The sequence below is a fragment of the Mus musculus genome, chromosome 1, assembly GCF_000001635.26.
Source record: "Mus musculus strain C57BL/6J chromosome 1, GRCm38.p6 C57BL/6J".
NCBI lineage: Eukaryota > Metazoa > Chordata > Mammalia > Rodentia > Muridae > Mus > Mus musculus.
The window spans coordinates 69912375-69939198 of NC_000067.6; the positions used below are offsets into that span (position 1 = coordinate 69912375).

The 26824-nt window shown below is 38.6% G+C and overlaps 1 protein-coding gene across 3 annotated transcripts in view; it reads left to right on the top strand.

The window, feature by feature from the left end:
* Positions 1-26824, top strand: part of Spag16 (sperm associated antigen 16) — an 898261-nt gene that overhangs the window by 85503 nt on the left and 785934 nt on the right. The window contains exon 11 of one of the 3 annotated variants that reach the window (XM_006496194.3): positions 25085-25543. The exons of 1 other annotated variant lie outside the window; for it this stretch is intronic. In XM_006496194.3, coding sequence (XP_006496257.1) covers positions 25085-25165 — 81 coding nt within the window. In that variant the 3' untranslated portion in view covers positions 25166-25543. Of the gene's footprint in view, positions 1-11287; positions 13877-25084; positions 25544-26824 lie in introns of those variants that run through there. One more of the 3 variants, NM_001271533.1, reaches the window with a different exon arrangement.

The window sequence follows — 26824 nt, forward strand, 5'->3', positions numbered from 1 at the left end:
CATATCATCTGCAAAAAGTGATATTTTGACTTCTTCTGTTCCAATTTGTATCCCCTTGATCTCCTTTTGTTGTCGAATTGCTCTGGCTAATACTTCAAGTACTACGTTGAAGAGGTAGGGAGAAAGTGGGCAGCCTTGTCTAGTCCCTGATTTTAGTGGGATTGCTTCCAGCTTCTCACCATTTACTTTGATGTTGCCTACTGGTTTGCTGTAGATTGCTTTTATCATGTTTAGGTATGGGCCTTGAATTCCTGATCTTTCCAAGACTTTTATCATGAATGGGAGTTGGATCTTGTCAAATGCTTTTTCTGCATCTAAGGAGATAATCATGTGGTTTTTGTCTTTGAGTTTGTTTATATAATGGATTACATTGATGGATTTTCGTATATTAAACCATCCCTGCATCCCTGGAATAAAACCTACTTGTCAGGATGGATGATTGCTTTAATGTGTTCTTGGATTCGGTTAGTGAGAATTTTATTGAGTATTTTTGCATCGATATTCATAAGAGAAATTAGTCTGAAGTTCTCTATCTTTGTTGGGTCTTTCTGTGGTTTAGGTACCAGAGTAATTGTGGCTTCATAAAATGAGTTTGGTAGAGTACCTTCTACTTCTATTTTGTGGAATAGTTTGTGCAGAACTGGAATTAGATCTTCTTTGAAGGTCTGATAGAACTCTGCACTAAACCCGTCTGGTCCTGGGCTTTTTTTGGTTGGGAGACTATTAATGACTGCTTCTATTTCTTTAGGTTATATGGGACTGTTTAGATCGTTAACTTGATCCTGATTTAACTTTGGTACCTGGTATCTGTCTAGAAATTTGTCCATTTAGTCCAGGTTTTCCAGTTTTGTTGAGTATAGCCTTTTGTAGAAGGATCTGATGGTGTTTTGGATTTCTTCAGGATCTGTTTTTATGTCTCCCTTTTCATTTCTGATATTGTTAATTAGGATGTTGTCCCTGTGCCCTCTAGTGAGTCTAACTAAGGGTTTATTTATCTTGTTGATTTTCTCAAAGAACCAACTCCTAGTTTGGTTAATTCTTTGAATAGTTCTTCTTGTTTCCACTTGGTTGATTTCACCCCTGAGTTTGCTTATTTCCTGCCTTCTACTCCTCTTGGGTGAATTTGCTTCCTTTTTTTCTAGAGCTTTTAGGTGTGTTGTCAAGCTGCTAGTGTGTGCTCTCTCCAGTTTATTTTTGGAGGCACTCAGAGCTAATGAGTTTCCCTCTTAGAAATGCTTTCATTGTGTCCCATAGGTTTGGGTATGTTGTGGCTTCATTTTCATTAAACTCTAAAAAGTCTTTAATTTCTTTCTTTATTCCTACCTTGACCAAGATATCATTGAGAAGAGTGTTGTTCAGTTTCCACATGAATGTTGGCTTTCCATTATTTATGTTGTTATTGAAGATCAGCCTTAGGCCATGGTGATCTGATAGGATGCATGGGACAATTTCAATATTTTTGTATCTGTTGAGGCCTGTTTTGTGACCAATTATATGGTCAATTTTGGAGAAGGTCCCATGAGGTGCTGAGAAGAAGGCATATCCTTTTGTTTTAGGATAAAATGTTCTGTAGATATCTGTCAAATCCATTTGTTTCATAACTTCTGTTAGTTTCAGTGTGTCCCTGTTTAGTTTCTGTTTCCATGATCTGTCCATTGATGAAAGTGGTGTGTAGAAGTCTCCCACTATTATTGTGTGAGGTGCAATGTGTACTTTGAGCTTTACTAAAGTTTCTTTAATGAATGTGGCTGCCCTTGCATTTGGAGCATAGATATTCAGAATTGATAGTTCCTCTTGGAGGATTTTACCTTTGATGGGTATGAAGTGTCCCTCCTTGTCTTTTTTGATAACTTTGGGTTGGAAGTCGATTTTATCCGATATTAGAATGGCTACTCTGGCTTGTTTCTTCAGACCATTTGCTTGGAAAATTGTTTTCCTGCCTTTCACTCTGAGGTAGTGTCTGTCTTTTTCCCTGAGATGGGTTTCCTGTAAGCAGCAGAATGTTGGGTCTTGTTTGTGTAGCCAGTCTGTTAGTCTATGTCTTTTTATTGGGGAATTGACTCCATTGATATTAAGAGATATTAAGGAAAAGTAATTGTTGCTTCCTTTTATTTTTGTTGTTAGAGTTGGCATTCTGTTCTTGTGGCTGTCTTCTTTTTGGTTTGTTGAGGGATTACTTCCTTGCTTTTTCTAGGGCATGATTTCCGTCCTTGTATTGTTTTTTTTTTCTGTTATTATCCTTTGAAGAGCTGGATTCGTGGAAAGATAATGTGTGAATTTGGTTTTGTCGTGGAATACTTTGGTTTTTCCATCCATGGTAATTGAGAGTTTGGCTGGGTGTAGTAGCCTGGGCTGGCATTTGTGTTCTCTTAGTGTCTGTATAACATCTGTCCATCTCTTAGTGTCTGTATAACATCTGTCCAGGCTCTTCTGGGTTTCATAGTCTCTAGTGAAAAGTCTGGTGTAATTCTGATAGGCCTGCCTTTATATGTTACTTGACCTTTCTCCCTTACTGCTTTTAATATTCTCTCTTTATTCAGGACATTTGTTGTTCTGATTATTATGTGTCGGGAGGAATTTCTTTTCTGGTCCAGTCTATTTGTAGTTCTGTAGGCTTCTTGTATGTTCACGGGCATGTCATTCTTTAGGTTTGGGAAGTTTTCTTCTATAATTTTGTTGAAGATATTTGCCGGCTCTTTAATTTGAAAATCTTCATTCTCATCAACTCCTATTATCCTTAGGTTTGGTCTTCTCATTGTGTCCTGGATTTCCTGGATGTTTTGAGTTAGGATCTTTTTGCATTTTGTATTATCTTTGATTGTTGTGCCGATGTTCTCTATGGAATCTTCTGCACCTGAGATTCTCTCTTCCATCTCTTGTATTCTGTTTCTGATGCTCATGTCTATTGTTCCAGATTTCTTTCCTAGGGTTTCTATCTCCAGCGTTGCCTCACCTTGGATTTTCTTTATTGTGTCTACTTCCCTTTTTAGGTCTAGTATGGTTTTGTTCATTTCCATCACCTGTTTGGATGTGTTTTCCTGTTTTTCTTTAAGGACTTGTAACTCTTTAGCAGTGTTCTCCTGTATTTTTTTAAATGAGTTATTAAAGTCCTTCTTGATGTCCTCTACCATCATCGTGAGATATGCTTTTAAATCCAGGTCTAGCTTTTTGGTTGTGTTGGGGTGACCAGGACTAGGTGGGGTGGGAATGCTGCGTTCTGATGATGATGAGTGGTCTTGATTTCTGTTAGTAGGATTCTTACGTTTGCCTTTCGCCATTTGGTATTCTTTGGAGCTAGTTGTTATAGTTGTCTCTGGTTAGAGCTTGTTCCTAGGTGATTCTGTTACACTCTATCAGCAGACCTGGGAGACTAGCTCTATTCTTAGTTTCAGTGGTCAGAGTACTCTCTGCAGGCAAGCTCTCCTCTTGCAGGGAAGGTGCCCAGATATCTGGTGTTTGAACCTGCCTCCTGGCCGAAATTGTGTTCCAATCACCATAGGTTTTAAGATCCCGTGGAGGTCCTGTGTGGGTCCTTGCGGATGTCCGGAAACTCCCCTGGCCAGGGACCCTGGTACTGTAGTGGATTGGAAGGGACTTGTGCCCCAGATCAGGCAGGATTATCTGATTCCTTAATTAATGCAGTCTCAGGTCCCGTGAGATTGGATTGGAGCAGGCGCTGTGTTCCACTCACCAGAGGTCTTAGGATCCCGTGGCAGATCCTGTGTGGATCCTTGTGGGTGTCTGCAGACTTCCCGGGCCACGGGCCACGGACCAAGGTGCTGCAGTGAGCCAGAAGGCTTTATTCTTCTCTTACACTTTATATCTGGACCACAGGTCTCCTCCTTCCACTTCTCCATGTCTTTTTCAATATAACACTCAGCCACCAATTTTTAAATTGGGTATTTTGATATTTGGAATCTAATTTCCTGAGTTCTTTATATATTTTGAATATTAGCCCTCTATCAGATGTGGGGTTAATGAAGTTCTTTTCCCAACCAGTAGGTTGCAGATTTGTCTTATTGACAGTGTCCTTTGCTTTATAGAAGCTTTTCAGTTTTAAGAGGTCACATTTATTAATTATTGATCTTAGAGCCCGAGCCACTGGTGTTCTGTTCAGGAAAATTTCCCCTGTGCCAATCCATTCGAGGCTATTGTTCAGAATTGTTTTAGTTTTCCACCTCTTTTGTTTTTTTCATTTAAGTTGAGAATTGCTAATAGATGTCTGTGAAGAAAGCTGTTGGAATTTTAATGGAAATTGCATTGAATGTGTAGATTGCTTTGGTAAGATGACCATTTACAACATTTAATTTTAATCCTTTCAATCCATGAGCATGGGAGACTTTTCCTTCTTTTGAGGTTTTTTTTTTTTTTTCTTTCTTTTTTTTTCTTTCTTTTTTCCAGGGACTTAAAGTTCTTGTCATACAGATCTTTCACGTTGTTAGAGTTACACCAAGAAATTTTATATTATTTGTGGCTAACGTCAAGGGTGTTGTTTCCCTAATTTCTTTCTCTGCCAGTTTATCATTTGTATAAAGGAAGGCTACTGATTTCTTTGAGGTAATTTTAAATCTAGGCACTTTGCTGAAGGTGTTTATCAGCTGTAGGAGTTCTCTGGTAGAATGTTGCAGTCCACTTATGTATACTATCATATCACCTGTGAATAGTGGTACAAAGATCTGTGTCCAGATGGGGCTTAATTACATTGCTTCTGTTGATTATGTTCTTTTGCTTACCTCTTGCCATCTGGTTGTCTCTGGTGTTAGCTGGCTTTTCCTTCCTTTTCCTTTTCCTTTTCCTTTTCCTTTTCCTTTTCCTTTTCCTTTTCCTTTTCCTTTTCCTTTTCCTTTTCCTTTCCCTTTCCCTTTCCCTTTCCCTTTCCCTTTCCCTTTCCCTTTTCCTCTTTTCCTTTTCCTCCCCTCCCCTCCCCTCCCCTCCCCTCCCCTCTTCCCTCCCCTCCCCTCCCCTCCCCTCCCCTCCCCTCCCCTCTTCTCTTCTCTTCTCTTCTGTTTCCTCTGTCTCTCTCCCTTCCTTCCTTCCTTCCTTCCTTCCTTCCTTCCTTCCTTTCTTTTTATCATCTTTTTCTTTTTTATTCAAGCAGGTGTCTTCGGAGACAGGTGGAGCTGTGTGTTCTGGCTTAGAGCCTCCTGGGAGGTAGGAAGTTCTATCTCTGGTTATAGCAGGCCTCCTGAGTCCCTGCTTAGAGCAGTCCTTCTGGAAGACTAGGATATGAGGCAGGTGGCACAATAATCTGCCATGGGTGTAGGTGTAAGTGCAAATCAGAAGTGTGATGGGGCTGTAACAGTGTGGAGAGATCCCATGTCTGCCGAGCTCTGTGGTGGGTCTCTGCTGGCATGGGTATTTGGTGAGGAGGTCTCACCTATGCCCCTGGTTAGAAGAGATCTCTTGGGAAAGAGGCAGGATTATGGGGTCAGGAAGCAGGTATACCACTCTGCTCTGGTGCAGCTGTAGTTTTTATATTGTTGTAGTTAATGTTAGTACAGTATGGAAGTTGTATATGTGGATATAAACTTGTTATTATACTATGCTGTAGTAAATTTGCACTACAGCATTAGTTAAATAATTAGTTAAATAATTAGCATTCTTCCAGTAATTTTATACATTGTTTTGTAATGTGAGATCATCATATTTTGAATATGTAATGTTAGTAAGAAGTTAGTTTTCATTGTTTCAGAGTTTGAAAACATAGAAATCATTACAAAGTCTGTGATGAGGTCCAAGTGAGAATTTTCATACTAATGATTAGAAAATGGTGTTGAATGTCTTCAACAGTTGAAATAATTCATGTATAAATCCCTGAGGAAATAAATTAACACAATATTTATTCATAATATGCTGTAGCAAATTGATAAGGATTAAGTCAACTTGTTTATAATTATTTCAAGGATAGAAAATTAAATAAATACAAGTTATTATTTTATGCTAAATATATCATGTTTATGAACTGAACCTAAATATGTATCACAATATAAACAAGTACGACAGTGTGATCATTCTCAGGTTTAAACTTAACTATTTATTTTGAATTATAAATGTATAATCATGGATCATGCAAAATCCACAAAAATGAGCTTGCAGTGGGAAAATGTTCAGGAATTACATCACTGTGGAAATATTAAGCACTAGGCATGGTAGTTCAAAGCTGTAGTCTCAGCACTCTGGAGCCTGAAATAGGAGGATCAAGAAAGATCCTCCTTGGTTTATACAACAAAATCTTTTTAAAAAGCCAAAATAATTAAATACATAAATAAAAATAAAATTAAAAAAAAAGCAAGATAAAATCCTCAGTAAAAACTGTAAAGTACACTATTTCTTTCAAGATATAAATCCATGAAAATTGTGGATTTACACATTAAATATACTAAAAGCATATTATGCATATATTATATTATGCATTTGAGTATAATGTATAGATGAAACATGTATAAAAAATACATACTGTGTATGTAGTCTCTTGTAACTTGTCTTTGCATTTTGTTGTTTTGTTTCTGTGACTTTTTCCTGATATGGCTGTAATTCAATTCACATTTATTTCTCTGTTTTATGATTCCTAATTTTCAGGCTGACTCCAAATCATAACCTAATGACTAAGACTATCATAAATATTATTTTGTACATCTCACTGTACATCATAGAAGACATTTTATAGGAAATGAACCTGGGTGTGGAATTAGGATAAGGATTTCAACAGGCAGCATTATTCTTTCAAACGTTTGGACATATTTGCAAACTTACGTGTGGAATTATTTCTCTTGTACATCTTTTCCAACACTTGCTATTGCCAGGGTTCTTTATTTTGTCAGACTAATGAGTAAAATATATTACATCATTATGAGTTAACTTTATTTTTCTGGTTATTTCATGAAACATGTACTTTTCTAGTATAGGCAATTTATACTCTACCTACTGTGAAATAACATTTCATAAATTTTTATCCAATTTTACTCTGAAATGTTGATCTTTGAAACGTAATAATTTCTCTGAGATTCCTTCAAGCTGTTGTATGGCTCATTAATTTGTTAATGTTTATTGTTGAGTAGTTATCAATTTGTTTCTGAAAAATTAGGTAAATTCACAAATAAAACTGCTTGAAGATCATGAGTTCTTTTTTGGAGCACTTTAATTACTAATACAATTTCTTTAATAATTCTATGGTTTTATTTCTAGATGAGTTCTGGCTGGCTGTGTCATCTGAAGAATTATTCATTTCTTCTAAGTTATCCTGGAGTCATAAAGTAATTAGTATTTCTCCCTATCCTTTTAGTGATGGCAGGATCCATTGTGATTTCCTCTGCCCCATTCTTGCTGCCTTTGATTTTAGTCTCCTCTTCAATGCCATTGTTCATCTTGTTACATGGGTGTTTATCAGTTTTACTGATTCCTTTTAAAGAACTAGTATTTTGATTCATTAAACTTAAATGGTGTTTTCCTGTTTTAATGTCAGTATTTTCTGCTTTTATCTTTATTTTATGAGTTTATCTTGATGTTTTTGAGGTAAGAAGTCATATTATCGATTGAGCTATTTTATAGTCTACAGGACAGGCAACAATATGTTGTTCATTTTCTCAGCATTGCTTAGGTTAATATCATATTTTAGTGTACAGTATTTGTGTTTTCTTTCAGTTGTATATCTTTTTCTTGCAATTTTTTTGGAATTTTCTTTTTTATCTCCTAGTTTATTATAACAACGTTCTGCTTCAATCTCTATATTTAGAGACTTTACTTTCACTATCTTTTTAAATTTAAAATTCGTTTCAAAAATAAATTGTATTTGTTTCCATCTTCCAACTCATTCAAGATTCTCTTCACGTTCCTACCATCCACCTTTATGATCTTTCTGTCTCTTAGAAAAAATAAAAAGAATCCCAGAACAACTGAAAATCAAAACAATACCAAGAGGCCTCTCTTCCCAATGATGGCCAACTAGGCTACATATGCAGCTAGAGACACAAGCTCTAGGGGTACTGGTTAGTTCATATTGTTGTTCCACCTATAGGGTTGCAGATCCCTTTAGCTCCTTGGGTACTTTCTTTAGCTCCTCCACTGGGGGCCCTGTGATCCATCCAATAGCTGACTGTGAGTATCCACTTCTGTGTTTGCCAGGCACTGGCATAGCCTCAGTACAGGGGAATGCCAGGGCCAAGAAGTGGGAGTGGGTGGGTAGGGGAGCAGGGCGGGGGGAGGATATACGGAACTTTTCAGATAGCATTTGAAATGTAAATAAAGAAAATATCTAATAAAAATAATCAAAAAAAAGAGAGGAAAATCAAGACAAAGGAAAAAGAAGAGAAAAGTTGCTCCTCACAAAATAAAACAAAAAGTCCACAGAAAATCCATGGAGCTCATTTTGCCTTTGCCAAATTGTCTTGGACATGGCCTTGTTTTGGAATATAGTTGATTTACCCAGTGATACTCCATCGACAGCAGGTATCAGTTGCAGATAGCTACTTGATTAACCAGGACCTGTGTCCACTCCCCTCTCTCAGTGCTGAGGCCCTCTTCTGGGTGAGTCACAGTCCCTGGGAGTTCAGCTGTACAGTGGTCCTGTTGTGTCTGGAAGACACTGTCTCCTTGCAGCCTTCCATAACCTCTGAGTCTTGCAATCCAGATGAGCTGTTCTCCAGCTAGGAGCCTCACTCTGACTGACTTTCATGGTGCTGGGAGGTACTCTGAAGATATGTAGGAGAAAGGCAGTAACCAATACCATCCAGCTACCATCCCTGCCACCTACAAGTGGCCTCGGACAATAGTGGCAAAACTGTAATGGAGGTAACCAGCCATTCTGATTGGGTTTAAGGTTCATTTCATGGGATGAAACTCATTCCTGACATTGCTACTGTGTCCAAAAATCTGACACTCGGTAGTTCTTGGGCTTGGGGAAAGCCTATTACTATTATTCTACTAAGGAATATAGTAATACATTGACTTCTGATGACATAATGCTTTGTCCTTAGATCAATGCTTGACTGAAGCATTCTCAGAGAGGCTTTCCCATGAAATAGATGATAATTAACATAGAGACTCACATCTGGAAATTGTGGAGAAAGTGGGAGGCTTTAGATCACCCAGTCCTTCAACAAACACTTCCCCTGACGTTTCAGTGATCAATGTGAAAGAGGAGGCAGGAAGATTTTTCATCTTTTCTGATGATCTTTCTTTGAGGTTTAAGCAGGTGATAGAAGGTATTCACATACCTATGACTTATCTAAGGAGTAGGTCATGCTCAACTGACTGCAGGTTCAGGTGGGATGCTCATGGAGTAGTGATGGTAGAAGGGATAATCACAACCAAACTAGCTAAATCACCCTTGCAATTGGTCTGCTGACAACTATCACGCCCGATCACCCTCATATACATAGAGATTGTCTGTGTAATTTCTAGCTTGAATATCTTAGGATCTAAGAGCACATTACCTTGTGTTCTTTTGTCAGGACTGAGAAATCTTCTTTGCTCTCCATAGGGAGAAATGTTAAAATGTGCTGCCTTCTGTGGTATTTCTTCAGTGCTGTCATTCCTAGTCAGCTTGCCATTCTATTTATTTCTTTTGGTCCCATAATGTTGTCCTTATTGTTATTTTTAGAGTTTGCATTTCTACTTTGAACAGAATAGGAGAAGGACCACACACACATTTCTATAGGCAACATCTCTCTTAATACAATTAATGGTTTTCTATATTTACTTATCTCAGGATTGATATTTTAACATAGCATGTAGCAGAAATGCAACTTATACTTTATATGCACACCACAATTTTTTAGGTGGTGCTTTTGTTCCCCAGTGACTTCTAGTATATCTTTGGCATTTAGCTATTATCAAAATGTGTTGGCATTTCATTTTTGTAATCTGAGAAAAATGGTTTAAAATAAGCAAATTATACTTTGGCTTTGAGTTCCTGGTCAGCAGGTCCACCTGACTCTGTTCTGTTGAGAGGGACAGCCTCATGGCAAGAGGATACAGTAGAGCACAGATACTTACCTCATTGAGCTAGAGAGCTGAAAAAGACAGAGAGGCACAGAAAAGACTTAGCTCTCAAAGACATACTCATAGGGCTCCACTTCCTCTGACTATATCCAGCTATGACATTTCCTGCCATCCCTGAAAACATCATCAAGTTATGATCTGTCAGTAGATAGTTGGCTAGATCAGATCCTTTTTTTTAAAGATTTATTTATTATTATATCTAAGTACACTGTAGGTGTCTTCAGATGCACCAGAAAAGGGAGTCAGATCTCACTATGGATGGTTGTGAGCCACCATGTGGTTGCTGAGATTTGAATTCTGGACCTTCAGAAGAGCAGTCGGTGCTCTCAACCACTGAGCAATCTCTCTCTTAAGATCCAATCAGTTCTTCTCCCTCCCACTGATACCAGATAAGGTAATCTGCTACACATACAGCTGGAGCCATGGGTCCCTCCATGTATACTCTTTGATTGGTGGTTTAGTCCCTGAGAGATATGGGTAGTCTGGTTGGTTGATATTGTTGTTCTTCTTATGGGGTTGGAAGCCCCTTCAGCTCCTTCAGTTCTTCCCCTAATTCCTCTAGTGGGGACCCTACAATTAGTCTGATGGTTGGCATCCGAATCTGTATTGGTCAGGCTCTGGCACAGCCTCTCAAGGATTGGATCTAATAGGCAGCCCCCAAAACTTCAAAAACAAACATTTTATCAGAGTACATTATATACAAATCAGAGTAACATGTACATAGTTTTCTTTCTGGACATTCCATTGGTCATTTTTTTTATCCTGTGGCAATAGTAAAGTTTGTATTTATTATAGTACATATATTATATAGATTATATAATAATAATATTATAAAATGTTATGCTATATTATACTATTATATTGACATTATATAATATGTAATTCTTTAATGTTTTGTTGTTTCAGAATCTTTCAATCTTATTTTTCTTCAATGGTATTATATTTGTTTTTATATACTTCTCTTTCTATGTATAATTTAAAAATGTTTGTCAAAATCATTATTTTCCTTGAGACTTTTATAGAAAGTGTATCTTTGTGAGGAGCTTTTCATCTCTCTAAGGTTGGATCTTTCAAAGCTCAAATGCCTGTGTTTAATTGTTGACCAGGAACTCAAAAGCCAAAGTTTGAGTTAACTTTATTTCAATGTCTTGGATTAACCTTTAAAACATTTTCTCCATGCAGATCTTATACTTGTTTGTGTGAAATGTAATTCTACATATTTTTATACTTTTGCTGTTATAAATGATCTTTCAGATATGAATTATTTGTTCCTTTCTTGGCTTTGAAGCCATCTTCAACAGAGTCCAAGAGGGTCCAACCGAGTCCAACAGAGTCTCATATGGTCAGTTCACGATCATCATCGCTCTACCCAACTCCTTCCTTCCATCAGCAGCAGTCAAGAGGGAACTTTCCAACTTGGAATAAGATCACACCTCAACAGGGCTCCATTAGCACAAGAGAGCAAAGTACAGGGACACTCAGAAAAAGACCACCGAAGACCTCTTGTCTCCATCAGCATGAGTCAAATGGAAGATTCTGAGCAATACAATTTCCTAGCTTTCCCTCCCTTCATCATGTCTTTTATCAATACCCGGACTCTTATTCCTTGTTCTTTTTGGACTCCTGAAGGAGTCCAAGATTCCCAGATCAACATTTACTTTCAGAATCTTGATGTCACCATTTTGCCTTTTCTGAACCAATCTCTCTTTCTTTAACTTCTGAAACTACTTGTACTATGTAGACTCAATGTCACATTTTTCTTCTTTTAAATTTTTATTTTTTATTAGATATTTTATTTGTTTACATTTCAAATTTTATCCCCTTTCTTCATTTCCCCTTCCTCTGTTCACTAGCCCACCCACTCCTGCTTCCCTGTCCTGGCATTCCTCTACACTGGGGCCCTTCACAATACCAAGAGCCTCTCATTTCATTGCTGTCCAACTGGGCCATCCTCTGCTATATATGCAGCTGAAGCCTTGAGTCCCTCTTTGTGTACTCTTTGGTTGGTGGTTTAGTCCCTGGGAGCTCTGGTGTGGGGGGATGGGTACTGGTTGGTTTATATTGTTGTATTTCCTATGGGGCTGCAAACCCCTTCAGCTTTTCTTTAGTTTTTCTGCCATGCACTTCATGATTTATGTTCTCATGGATAATTTTTTCAACACTCTGGACTTTGTACATTTTGACATTCATCCCCAGGGACCCCACTTCATCCTTTCAGCTACTTATTCTCACAGCCATTTCTTAGATGTTGTTGCTGTTCACAAATGACTCTTATTTTCATTTACTGTTTGTGCCTTACCTCCTGAACCCTGCAGGTAGACCAGAATTCCATTTTTTATATGTCTTTGTCATGCCATATGTGTGGTGGGACTTTTGAGTTTTACCAACAAATTCATGAGTGTAATGATCCCAGGACATTATGTGGGATCATTTCTTCTCTGAGTTCTGATTTTAAGTACCCAACAGTCCACTTGAAAGCTGACCAAGTGTTGATACTGATTTCCTGACATAGTTGTCTTTCTTTACTTTTTCCCATTTGTTAATAAAAGTGCCACCCTTTCTGTTCCTTAGGCTAAACTGCTCGGCAGTTATCCTTGAGATTGCAAGTTATCTCTGTCTGTCTGTCCTCACATTTGATATGAAAAGAAATTATTTTGTTATATTTTTGGAAATTATTTTTCACCTTTTTATAACACCAGCACTGTTTGCCTTCCTGCCTCCTCCCTCATCTCCAGCCTCACACTTCCGTGTGAGTGTGTCCTTTTTCTGTAACTAAGATTATTGTAGAAACCTCCTAACTAGTCTTTGCTTTTGTCTTTATAGTCCTGTGAATGCAGTAGCTAAGCCATCATTTTAAAAGGCATCAACCCTGAACATTCCTTTGCTGAAGTCTTTTCAGTGGTCTCCTTGCTTATTCTTAGTCACAGGGAATCCCAGACATGATGACTTCAAAGGCTCTGTGTATTCCCACCCTTTCCCTTCCTCCTCTTTTCTCTTGCTACATATTGCACCCACAGTCTAGCCTTCCATGACCTTCTATGGCACTGTCTTGTGGCATTGGCATTTGGAGCTCCCACTGTTTGGGTTGTTCCATCACTCCTGGCCCAGGCTAAATTGCAATGCTCTTGCTTATCCCTCCACATGACTTGTGCCTCTTTCCTTCTCTACGTTTCCCTTAAGTGCCCTCACATGTTTCTACATGAGACATTGTGCTGATCAATTTGCTCATCATGATTTTTGTCACTGAAATATCAGCCCATGAGAGCAGGATTGTGGAACTTTTTATCCACTGCTGTGATGTTTCCAGTCTTATATCTAGAAAATATATGTCACAGGTTTAAATAAAAATGTGTTCTTAGAAAGTAATATAAAACATTTGCATGGATTAATCTGAAATCATTGCCTTGTTAATCTCTTCTTTCATATAGATAGTAGCTGTGGTGGGATTTCTCTCGTTAGTAATTATATCACCCATGAATGATGACGATGATTCCCCTCATCTAAAACTGAAGCCTTTGGTTTTACTTCCGGTTGTGTATTGCTTAGAATCTCAGAAGGTCATTATGGCTGTGCTCAGAGCAGGCATGCTTGCACTGCTCATGTAGAGGAAAAGCCTCTGGCACTGGAAGCCACAGAGAATGGTATTTTCTGGTTTTGGTAGCTAAAATTTATTATGTTTGTGTTTCATCATAAATGTTTATCTTTGAAATATATTAGTGGCAAATTGTAAACCATGTTTAAGTGTTAAGATTTTATTTTATCATGAATATTGTATCTTCTGGTTGTGAGTTGATTTTTCCCATTAATTTTTCAGTGTGTAAAAGCCATTGTAGATTTTCAAAATAAACATTTTTTTTTTCATTTCTAGAGTAAAAGTAACATCTCTTGTGTGCGCTTTGGTTTGAGGAGTGTTGGGTCTCACTATTACTCTTATCTCGTGCTTCCTTTCTATTAGGAAGGTCTTTTCATATTGTAAGATTAATCTTGAGATTCCTAAAGTTGATGTTCTTTTGAAATTTTGAATTAACTGAAAAATACATTTATTCCTTTATATATCCTTTGGAGTTTTATTACTATAAAGACCCTTACTTTAAGAAAAGATAATTGGAAACTTTCGGTGCTTAGAAGATTTTGTATTATGACATCTGGTTCCTTTCTAATATAATATAGAACTATGACGGTTATTTGTTCTTGGGCCAACCTTAGTAAGTTATAAAGCAACAAGCTTACATTAATTTAGACATGTTGTTTACTTTTTGAATTTACCATCACATTTTGCCACCTGTTCAGCAGCCAGTGGGTCTACTGTTACAGCGTTTTCTTTTGTGTGAGCCTTTACCCCATATCCAGCCATACTTCTCATCCATCTTACTTGGTCTAAAGGAAACTGGTCCTTCTGAGGCCTATCGTCATTACTTTGTACCTCAGTTGTTTATTATTTTCGATATGGTCTACCTTTTATTGGCCACACATAGCTAATTAACTTCTTGTCCACTATTATGAGTGTTTTATATTATCAAGTCTCTCCAAGATAGTTTACTTGAAATTTCCATACAATAGATTTAGTCGTACATTTTCCCATCTCCTAAGTTCACATGGCACTTTCATGCAAGTATATATTATATTTTGAGTTCATTTTCCCCATACTCTATTCCCTAACCTTTTTTTTTCACTTCCCTTCATTGACAACTTCCTCTCTTCTCCAGATTGTTTTGCATCTACATTTATTATACCTGTGCATGTGTAATTTTATCTATAACATCTGGATATACAAATGTGAGAAAACATGCAATATTTGTCTAAGATTCATGTAATGCATTCAACATGATTATTTCCAGTTGTATTCACTTTTTTGAGTTTGTGGCTGGCCAGCCTGGGGTACATAGTAGGAAACAAGCTAACTTGAGTGCACTAATGAGAATTGCCTTTTTACAAAACAAAACAAAGCAAAACAAAACAATAATCATAAAAAACAAACAAACAACCGGGCGTGGTGGCTCACGCCTTTAATGCCGGCACTCAGGAGGCAGAGGCAGGCAGATTTCTGAGTTCGAGGCCAGCCTGGTCTACAAAGTGAGTTCCAGGACAGCCAGGGCTATACAGAGAAACCCTGTCTGGAAAACAAACAAACAAAAAACCCCAAACAAACAAACAAACAAACAAACAAAACACAAATATATTGAAATTAAAGAGCTTTGGTATCATTTTTTCCATTTGTCTGAACTATCATGTGATTAACAAAAATGATCTCCTGTGATAACAAATGTGATAAGGTTCCAGTTCTTTCGTATATTATGAATTAAGAATGTAAATAGAGTTCTTTTTAAAATAAGTAATGAGTGCAAAAAAAAAAAAACCCTATTTGATTTAGACCTTTCTAAAGTTTAATGAAGATATTAATTTCAAATTTGTTCATTTTCCTGTACTATATATGTCATCTTAGGGGACTGAGATATTCCTGCTAGTGACATAACTTGACCAAGAAACTGGCAATGGCTTCTGATAGAAGCAAAAGTCTTTAAAACACTGAATTCTCTATCATTTTGTACAAAAGACACACACACAACACACATACACAATTTTTCTCTGCTTGCAATTATGTTGAAATTTAACAAACCCTTTCAGAGCATAAATTACTATGTATCAGTAACTAAAAATTCTTATTTAACCTGCGCATACAGTGTGCTTAAAATGATGGTACTATTGAACCAAGGGGAAGCGATTCCTGAAGAAATAACTAATGCTGAGAGCAGGCCAGAGTGTACACGGGATGAGCTTGTGACATGCGACGGGAAGAATTTTCCTATGTTCTCACAAGTATGTATTGTTATTAACCATAGGATAGATGAAAATATTTGCTATTTCTTTATTGACAAGTGAATTGAGACTCCTCAACATATTATATACTATTTGGAGACCATAGCTTTTTGTTTGTTTATGGGGGGATATATACTCTGTCTCTTCAGGAAGTAAGGAAAAAATTAATTCTCTCATTCCACCATGTGGACCCTTGGGGTTAAACTTAGATCTTAGGTTTGGCAGAGAGTACCCTTACTTAATTGCTGAACGATTTCATTGGTCAAGTTCTCCACTCATTCACTCATTTGCATCAATCATTCATTCAAAGTCCTGACTGCAATTTCCCCTCCTTCAGCTCTCTACTGGTGCAGAATTAAAAATTGTATACACAGATGCACATCTTTACACAGTGTACCCCACCATGTTGCTTTTATATTGGTCTATGATAACAATTAACAAAGAAGTTTAAAATATTTATTTTGTCAAATTTATCATTCTGGTTTCATTGAATTTTTAGAACATATTTCATAAAGCATTTTCATCTCAGGTTATTGAGTGACTATCACAATTATTTTATAGATTTTTTATGATTTTATTTTTTAAATTTATACCTTTATCTTGAATTTGTTTTGTTATAGTTGGTATAAAATGATACAATCTGACTCTTTTCTCTAGTGGATAAGAAATGGTCCATTTTTGCCAGTATATACAGACTTGTGACAATCAATAATGAATACAGACATGGCATATTCCAGAACGTTCTACAGTACAGAATTACCACTAACTAGTTACAAGTGTGATGCTTTTGTATTTCTTCTCCTCACTTTTAACAGGCCAAACATAACATATAGGATATTTTCCTAGAATAATATGCTTCTTATTTAAAAACCAAAGTATTTATATGAAAAGAGTTAAATATTGATCCCAAAATGAATGCCACCGAATTTGTGAGTGTAAACCTAGGACTTTCTGTGTCGGCCTGTGTTAACTCTATGAATAGTTCCCATGATGCCATGATGCGCCAGCTCTATGGATCAAAATGGGGCATCATCTGCTTTGTAATTATTTATTTGTGAAAACTTGTGTTCTGGCAAATGATTATTCTTACAACAAGCAGACCAAATTTAATTTCATTCGGTGGATAAAAATTTAATCTAAGAAGCAGTGCATCTCACATTCTACATGGTAATGTTGGGAGAAATAGTACAAAGTGGATCACAGATCTTTGTCTCCTATGTGGTTAAACATAACATGAGAAGCTGATGTGGGGAAACAAAAGGGAAGAATTTAATGATAATGATTATTTTCCTTGCTTACTTGGGAATCTTCATCCACATGGAACTCAATATAAATTAATTTAATATTTATTACATCTAAAAGACTAATAGAATTATATCACATTATGCCATTGCTCAACTAAAAAATCTGAATTTACTTGACTATATAAAATATAATCTATTTTAATGTGCCTCCTCAAATGAAATAGAATGAAATATGCATTTAAAGCTAACTCTACGGTGTGTGGAGACTTTCCTTACAGGTGACTATACTTACCATCTCTGTTACCTCTGACAGGAACTTCACTGTTTTTTTTACATAAGTTAATTCTTGGCGAGCTTTCATTCTCTATTATATTCTCTATGTCTTTAAATTACTTTAGATTGGTAAGAACTAACTGAAGCCATTTCAAGTTTATAGCTAGTTATAGATAAAGCACTTTGGGCTTAGAGTCAGAACCCCGAGTTTTAACATAGATGATGCTCTGTTCGCTTGAGGCTAAGCAGTGCCAGTATGTGTATGTTCTCTACTCCCTTTCTTCAGTGATGAGAATATAAGGAGGAAAAACTTAGGTGATTAAAAATGATATCTGACCCATAATTGTTCCTGTCTGAAAGAATTACAGGGATGGAAATAGAAAGGAGCCTGAGGAAAAGAAATCCAGTGACAAGGCCCATAGTGGGATCCAGCTCAAGGGGAGGTCCCAAGGCTTCACACTGTTACTGAGGCTAAGAAATGTTCACAAAAAGAGGCCTAGCAAGACTGCCCTCCGAGGGACCCAACAAGCAGCTGAAAAAGACAGATGCAGATATTTGCACCCAACCATGGACAGAAGCAGCTGACCCTTGTTGTTGAATTAGGGAAGGCTGAAAGAAGTTGAGGAGGACGACGACCCTGTAGGAGGACCAGCAGTCTCAATTAATCTGGACCCCCGAAATCTCTGTTTGGACCACCAAACAGACAGCATACACCAACTGATATGAAGCACCCAACACACGTACAGTAGAGGACTTCCAGGTCTGTGTTCATTCAGAGATGATTCAACTAACCCTCAAGAGACTGGAGGCCCCATGGAGTATAGAGGTCAGATGGGGTGGAGGCTGGGGGCATCCACCTGGAGACAGTGGGATGGGGAGTAGGTGTGGGATAGGGAGCAGTCAGAGGGTTTATGGGGGGCAAGGAATGGAATACGGAGTGTAAAGAATAAATTAATTAAAATATGATATCTAGGAGTTTTCAAGATTGAGGTAGTAACCATGATATGAATGAATGTGGTTTTTAGAAGTATTCAAGAAAATGTGTGTAACACAGAAGTTCAGTGTTGCTTCATTCTAAACCAGTTAAATTTATTTGCCTTATGTGAAGAACAATGGAGGTCTTTGAAATTTAGAGAAATGTGGCCTTCAGGGTTCGTCTGTGCCCAGAGCTGATCCTGTGCTATAATGCCCAGAGCTGATCCTGTGCCATAGTGCTCCATACCCAAATACCAAAGTGAGAGAGCTGGGGTCCTAGGAGTGCAGACACACCCATGAGCACAGGTAAGGCCAACACTTCTGCTCAGAGAGACCCACCTGGAGCCCTCAGGACACAGGAACCAAGGAGCAGCCTGAGACAGGATCCTTCCAGTTTCCATCTGTGCTAGAAGCTGATTCTGTGCAACAGAAACCAAGGCTACTTGGCATCATCAGAATTTAGTTCTTCCACCACAGTGAGCCCTGGATACCCCAACACACCAGAAAAGCAAGACTCTGATTTAAGATCACATCTCATGATGGTGATAAAGGACTTTAAGAAGAACATAAATAACTTCCTTAAAGAAATACAGGAGAACACAGATAAACAGCTAGAAGCCCTTAAAGAGGTAACACAAAAATCCCTTAAAAAATTACGGGAAAACCAAACCAAACAGGTAAAGGAATTGAACAATACCATCCAGGATCTAAAAATTGAAATAGAAACAATAAAAAAATCACAAAGGGAGATAGAAAACCTAGGAAAGAGATTAGGAGTCGTAGATACAAGCATCATCAACAGAATACAAGAGAGAGAAGAGAAAAATCTCATGTGCAGAAGATACCATAGAAAACATGGACACAACAGTCAAAGAAAATGCAAAATGCAAAAAGCTCCTACCCCAAAACATCCAGGAAATCTAGGACACAATGAGAAGTCAAACCTAGGGATAATAGGTATAGAAGAGAGTGATGAGATCTAACTTAAAGGGCCAGTAAATATCTTCAACAAAATTATAGAAGAAAACTTCCCTAACCTAAAGAAAGAGATGCCCATAAACATACACGAAGTCTACAGAACTCCAAATAGACTGGACCAGAAAAGAAATTCCTCCTGTGATATAATATTCAAAACACCAAATGCACAAAACAAAGAAAATATTAAAAGTAGTAAGGGGAAAAGGTCAAGTAACATATAAAGGCAGACCTGTGGGGCTGTGAAGGGCAGCCTGTTTTTGGTTGAATGAGAATTGCTCTGGAGACCCAGTAGAGACCCAGTAAGAAACTCTATAAGGGACAGAACAGTGAGCCATGTTCCCAGAGACAAGTGCCTGACACCACAGAGCCCCTAGATCCATAATTCTGTGACTATAAATCATGCAGAAAATGTCTCAAGCTTCAGGCTAGAGACTAGACTCCACTAGACTCCACTCCCACAGTTACCTGACTATAGCCAGGTATCCCCAGAGTTACCTTGCAGCAGCAAGGTAGCCCAGTCCACTATAAAAGGGGCTGCTTGGCCCCTCCTCTCTCTCTTTAAGCTCTCACCTTTCTTACTCTCATCTCTAGTCCTCCTTCTCTCTCTCCCTTCCCCCTTCTCTCCATGTGGCCATGGCCAGCCTCTCTCTCTGTGTCTCTGTCTCTGTCCTTCTCTCTCTCTCTCTCTCTCTCTCTCTCTCTCTCTCTCTCTCTCTCTCTCCCTCTCTCTCTCTCTCTCTCTGTCTACCTTCTCTCTTTCTCTCTGCCTTTCTACAATAAAGCTCTAAAACCATAGAGTGTCTCTGCTCATCAAGGCCCGCCATGCTTGAATGATGGGATAGGCTTTCCCCTAAAGAGCTGCATCTAACCTCCTGCCTGAAGGCCTTCCTGCACTCCAGCCACAGACCAGACCAAGGACTCTTGCCTGCATGGGAACCACCCAGAACCCCTTCTCTTCTTGCCCTCTCTTCCTTTAGGTCCTGGGGATGACCGAGCCTCCCTGGGGCCCCCATTTTGTTCTCACCTCTTCTGCAGTGTCCAGCTGTGCCTGAGATGCCCAAGACTGAGAACCTGTTATCTCTGGCCCCATGATGCCCAGAGACCTAGGTCTGCCCCTTGTCCACCCCCTAGTGTGTGCCCATAGCTTCCCACAGCCAAACACCCACCTGGGGCCACATGGAAAGCATGCAGCAGTCCTCCCGTGTCTGCCCACCCAGAACCCTGGAACTTGGGTGGGATATGGGTTTTCCCCAACTCCCTTTATTCCCCCACATCCACTGATCCTCACAGACTTATCAGAATTACACTAGACTTCTCACCAGAAACTATGAAAACTAGAAGATCCTGTATAACTAGGTGTTATACAGACCCTAAGAGAACACAAATGTCAGTCCAGGCTACTTATAACCAGCAAAACTCTCAATTACCATTTATGGAGAAACCACGATATTCTATTACAAAAACAAATTTCCACTATATCTTTCCACAAATCCAGCCCTACAAAGGAAAATAGGTGGAAAATGCCAACATGAGGAGGGAAACTAGACCTTGGAAAAAGAAAGAAAGGAATCTTTCAACAAACCCAAAAGAAGGTAGGCCCACAAACATAAAAATAACACCAAAAATAACAGAAAGCAACAATAACTATTCCTCTCTTACCATCAATGGACTCTGTTAAATCCATTTGGTTCATAACCTCTCTTAGTTTCACTGAGTCTCTGTTTAGTTTCTTTTTCAATGATCTGTCCATTGTTGAGAGTGGGATGTTAAAATCTCTCACTATTATTATGCCCTTAGATGCTGAAAAAGCATTTGACAAACTACAACACCCCTTCATGTTTCAAATATTAGACAGATCAGGAATCCAAGGCCCACACCTAAACATAATAAAAGCAGTTTACTGCAATCCAATAGCCAATAAAAATTAAATGGAGACATACTTGAAACAATCCCATTGAAATCAGAAACAAGAAAAAGATGCCCACTCTCCCCATATCTATTCAATATAGTACTCAAAATGTTAGCTAGAACAATAAGACAAGAAAAAGATTTCAAGGGGATACAAATTGGTAAGGAAGAAATAAAGGCATCACTATTTGCGGATGATATTATAGTATACATAAGTGACTCCAAAAATTCTACCAGAGAACTTCTCTAGCTGATAAACAACTTCAGCAAAGTAGCTGGATATAAAATTAACTCAAATAAATCAGTAGCCATTTTTTATACAAAGGATAAACAGGCTGAGAAAGAAATTAGGGAAACAACTCCCTTCACAATAGCCACAAATAGTATAAAATATCTTGGGGTAACTCTAACCAAACAAGTAAAAGACCTGTATGACAATAACATCAAGTTTCTCAAGAAACAAATTAAAGAAGATCTCAGAAAATGGAGAGATCTCCCATGCTCATGGATTGGCAGAATTAACATAGTAAAATGGCAATCCTACCAAAGGCAATCTATAGATTCAATGCAATCCCCATCAAAATTCCAACACAATTCTTCAAAGACATGGAAAAAGCAATTCTCAAATTCATCTGGAAAGGCAAAAAACCCAGAATAGCAAGAACAATTCTTGTTTTGTTTTGTTTTTTGAGACAGGGTTTCTCTGTGTAGCCCTGGCTGTCCTGTAACTCACTCTGTAGACCAGGTTGGCCTTGAACTCAGAAATCCACCTGCCTCTGCCTCCCAAGTGCTGAGATTAAAGGCATGTGCCACTAAGCCCGGCTTACAAAGACAATTCTTAACAATAAAAAAGGGCTGGGGGAATCACCATCCCCGACCTCAAGCTTTACTATAGAGCAATAGTGATAAAACTGTACATGTTGATCAATGGAATAGAATTAAAGACCCAGAAATAAAACCACACACTTACAGTCACTTGATCTTTGACAAAGACACCAAAACTATACAAAGGAAAAAAGAAAGCATCATCAACAAATAGTACTGGTCTAACTGGCTGTCTTTATGTAGAAGAATGAAAATAGACCCATATTTGTAACCTTGTACAAAGCTCAAGTCCAAGTGGATCAATGACCTCAACATAAAATCAGATACACTGACTCTAATAGTAGAAAAAGTGGGGAAAAGCCTTGAGCTCATTGGTACAGGTGGAAATTTCCTAAACAGAACTCCAACAGCTCATTCACATTCCCTATACATTATTTTTTATGAAATTTTGAACCATTTGCAAGCTAATTTCTTTGACCTTCCATGTTGTCAGATATAAATTACAGATGATAATACCCATTGAAAGCATTTATGAGACTTAAATAACAAAGTGTGTGCAACTGCTCAGTTTCTTCTTCAGCCCATGGCAAGCCTTTGTGTTATTACCACTAATAAGATCTACATTTTGATTTTTCTTTTGAAAGCCTCTTTATTTCTCAATTTCTGTAAGCTTTGCTCTTACTGAAGTAGAATGTTTCTTTCACAAATCCTGATGTTATAAAAATGTCTACATGGGCCCTGTGGAGGGGCCTCCACAGTCCTGAGTTGTTCTGTGCTAGTGAGATTTTCTAACACTCTAATTCATGGACAGACTCCAAGATTTTATGTTTTTTTTATGATTTATTTACATTACATCCTAATTCCCTCCTCACAGTCCCACCCTTACAAATCTGTCTCCCCATAACCCCCTTCCCTTTGGTACCAACCCACCCTGGGACATCTAGTCACAGTAAGACTAAGTGCATTCTCTCCCACTGAGACCCAACCAGACAATCTAGGTAGAGGAAGGACATCCAATGGCAAGCAACAGAATCAGAGACAGCCCTTGATCTAATTGTTAGAGAACCCACATAAAGACCAAGATGAGCATCTGCTGCATAGTGTGGGGTACCTAGGCCCAGTCCTGCATGCTCTTTAGTTGGTGGATCAGTCTCCATGGGTCCAGGTTAGTTGACGCTGTAGGTCTTCTTGTGGTATCTCTGACTCCTCTAGATCACTGAATTTTATCTCCAAGAATTTCTTGCACAAGACTCCTGAACTCTGCCTGTTGTTTGGCTATGGTTCTCTGCATATGTTTTCACCCACTGCTGGATGAAGCCTCTCAGGAGACAGTTATGCTAGGCTCCTGTCTACAAAGTAGCAGAACATGGCAGGGTATCATTGATAGTGTCAGGGGTTGGCTTTTTCCCATGGGATGGGTCTCAAGCTGAGCTAATCATTGGTTGACCATTCCCTCAGTCTCTGTGCCATCTTTGTCCCTGTGTATCTTCTAGACAGCACAGATTTTTGATTTAAGTTTTTTTGTGGGTGAGTTGCTGTTCCCTTTCTTCCACTGGACCTTCTGCCTGGCTACAGGAGGTGGCTATTTTACTCTCTTAAGGAATTAGACATTAACAAACCAAATAACCCAATTAAAAATGGGGCAGCCTTCCTTTATACAAATGATAAACCAGCTGAGAAAGAAAATAGGGAAATAATACCCTTCACAAAAGTCACAAATATAAAATATCTTGATATAACTCTAACAAAACAAGCAAAAGATCTCTATGGCAAGAACTTTGAGTCTATGAAGAAAGAAATTGAAGATCTCAGAAGATAGAAAGCGCTCCCCATGCTCACGAATCAGTAGGACTAACAGTGAAAATTGCCATGCTACCAAAAGCAATCTAGAGATTCAGTGCAATCCTCATCAAAATTCTAATGCAATTCTTCACAGAATTGTAAGAATTTTTCTCATGGAAAGAGAAATTCTCAATTTCATATGGAAAAACAAACAAACAAAAAAACCAAAACAACAACAACAACAACAAACCCAGGAGAGCACAAACTTAACAATAAAAGAACCTCTGGGGGAAATCACCATCTCTGATCACAAGCTGTTCTACAGAGCAGTAGTGATAATACCACATGGTAATGGTAGAGAGACAGACAGGCCGATCATTGGAATAGAATTGAAGACCCAGAAATAAATCCACACATTAATGGACACTTGATCTTTGACAAAGAAGTCAAAAATATACAATGGATAAAAGAAAACACCTTCAATAAATGGTGCTGGTCTAACTGGCATTCACTAGATGGTACGAGTCCCCTGACCCATATACAGCAGAGGACTGCCAGGTTTGGCCTCAGTGGGAGAAGAGGCACCCAACCTTTGAGAGACTTGAGGCCCCAGGGAGTGGGAAGGGCTGCTGGGCATAGAGGGTGGAATGTCCTCTTGGAGACAGGGGGAGGAAGAATGGGATGAGGAAATGTGGGAGGGAAGACTGGGAGGAGGGCAATGACTGGACTGTGAAAAATAAAACTAATAAAAAAGAAGTCTAAATTTGAAGAAAAAAAAATAAGGTGAAGAATGATTTAGCAAGATACCCAGTGTTGACCTCTGACCTATGCAAAATATGTACACATATACAAATGTACACACACACACACACAAAGAATGCCAGGGACTAACATAGAAATCAATGTAATGACTTTCTATTTGGATCCCCACATTTCTTCTGCTTTCTCTGGGTTCAGTCATGTTTTCTCAAGTTTCTCTTTGTTCCTGAGGTGCAGCTCTGCAGTCCTGCACAGGTAGCTTCTGCCTCATGCCTCTCTGGAAAGTTCCCTGGATACGATAATGAAGCCCATGGGATTTTCCTAGCTTGTAGAAGAGAAGTAGAAGCTGCAGTACCAGTCTCCTGTGCCATTGTGTATGGAAACAACCTGATTGTCAGAGGAAATGTGAAGCAGTTGCAAGAAGGGCAGAAGTCAAGATGAAAGGGAAAACTCAACAGAAATTCTGTGACTCCAACTGTGTTGAACAATAATCTTGATGGAATCTGTTTTCTTCTCTGTTTCAGGGCAATTCATTGTCCACCTTAAGAAGTATCTTCAGTATTATTCACTATTCCAAAATACTTTCAACATTTTTTTCATCTTAAATGATCAAGGGATCACTACGCCTAAGACTTATCTAAACACAGAAAGGATGGAGAAAGGCACTGTTGTGGTTTGAATGATAAATGCTCCCATAGTCTCCTGTTATGATTGTTACTTGGTCCCCAAATGGTTGTCTATTAGGGTGGCTCATGAGGTGTTGCCATGCTAAAGGGTGTAATCACTGTGAGCAGACTCTGAGGACTGAAATCTCACCCTACTGCTAGTTTACAATGTCTACTTTGTGTTTTCTGTTGCCTTCAGCTTCCTGCTCCTGTTGAAATTTCTACTTCTCATTGCCATTCCTCCACTCCACTCATGGATTATTGTCCTTTGGAATAAGCACAAATCAATAAATGCATTTTTTTCTCTAAAAACAAAAATGTGGTACAGAGCTAAACAGAGAATTCTCAGCAGAGGAATTTCTGATGACTGGGAACTAAAGATATGTTCAATGTCCTTAGCCACCAGGGAAATGTAAATTAAAACAACTCTAAGATTCCATCTAACATGCATCAGAATGGCTAAGATAAAACGTTTAAGTAATAGTACATACTGGTGAGGCTATGGAACAAGGGGAACACTCCTCCCTTGCTGGTGGAATGCAAACTTTTACAACCACTTCGGAAATCAATTTGCTGGCTTCTCAGAAAATTCAGAATAGTTCTAGCTCAAGACCCAGCTACACCACTCCTGGGCATATATCCAAAAGATGTCCCATTATGCTACTGGGACACTTGCTCAACTATCTTCATAGCAGCTCTATTCTTAATAGCCAGAAGCTAGAAACAACCTAGTGTCCCTCAACATAAGAATGGATAGAGAGAAAATGTGGTACATCTACATAATGGGGTACTCTTCAGCTATTGAAAAGAAAGACATCATGAAATTTTCAGGCAAATGGATGGAACCATTTCTGGGTCTGAGTGAGGTAACTCAGACCCAGAAAGACATGTATGGTATGTACACACTTAGAATTGGGAACTAGCTATAAAGTGCAGGATAACCATGCTACAATCCAGAGACCCAGAGAATCTGGTTAATAATGATTGCCCAAGGGAGGATATGTGAATCTCACTCCGAAGGGGAAACTAAATAGTCAGAGGTAGATGGAGGGAGGGCAGTGGGTGGGAGAGGAGGTGAGGTGCAGTATGTGTTGGTGATCAGTTGTTGGGGTGGGGTGGGGGCTGGAGATGGCTGAGAGTGAGAATGGAAGTCAGTGGGGTGGGGGGTGGGGGTCATCTCTGGGTCTAGCTGTAATGGGAAAGGCTACAGGGAGTCTATGGGGATGACCTTAGCTGAGATTCCTATTAGTGGGTCATATAGAGAATGAAGTAGCCAAGATTTTAATTTACATGCTCATAGAATCTTGAAGACTTGAGTTAGGCAAATCTCAATTCAATTTGTCTTGATAGCAATGCTTTCCCCAGCAGTTTGCATCACTGTCTTCCTTTTGGATAGGCAGCCTGTGCATGGCTCTTTCGTGAGTGAACACAGCCCACGGTTTGGGTGCCTCTCTTTTATCTCCAACTCCTTTAGTTGCATATATTTTTATTGTGTATGATTTTAGGTAAATAAAAAATAACAATGCCATGCCTCTAATATTTCTCATCTGGAGCTTCTAGCTCAAAATCTTCAGATGTGATTACACCACATGGAGGAAC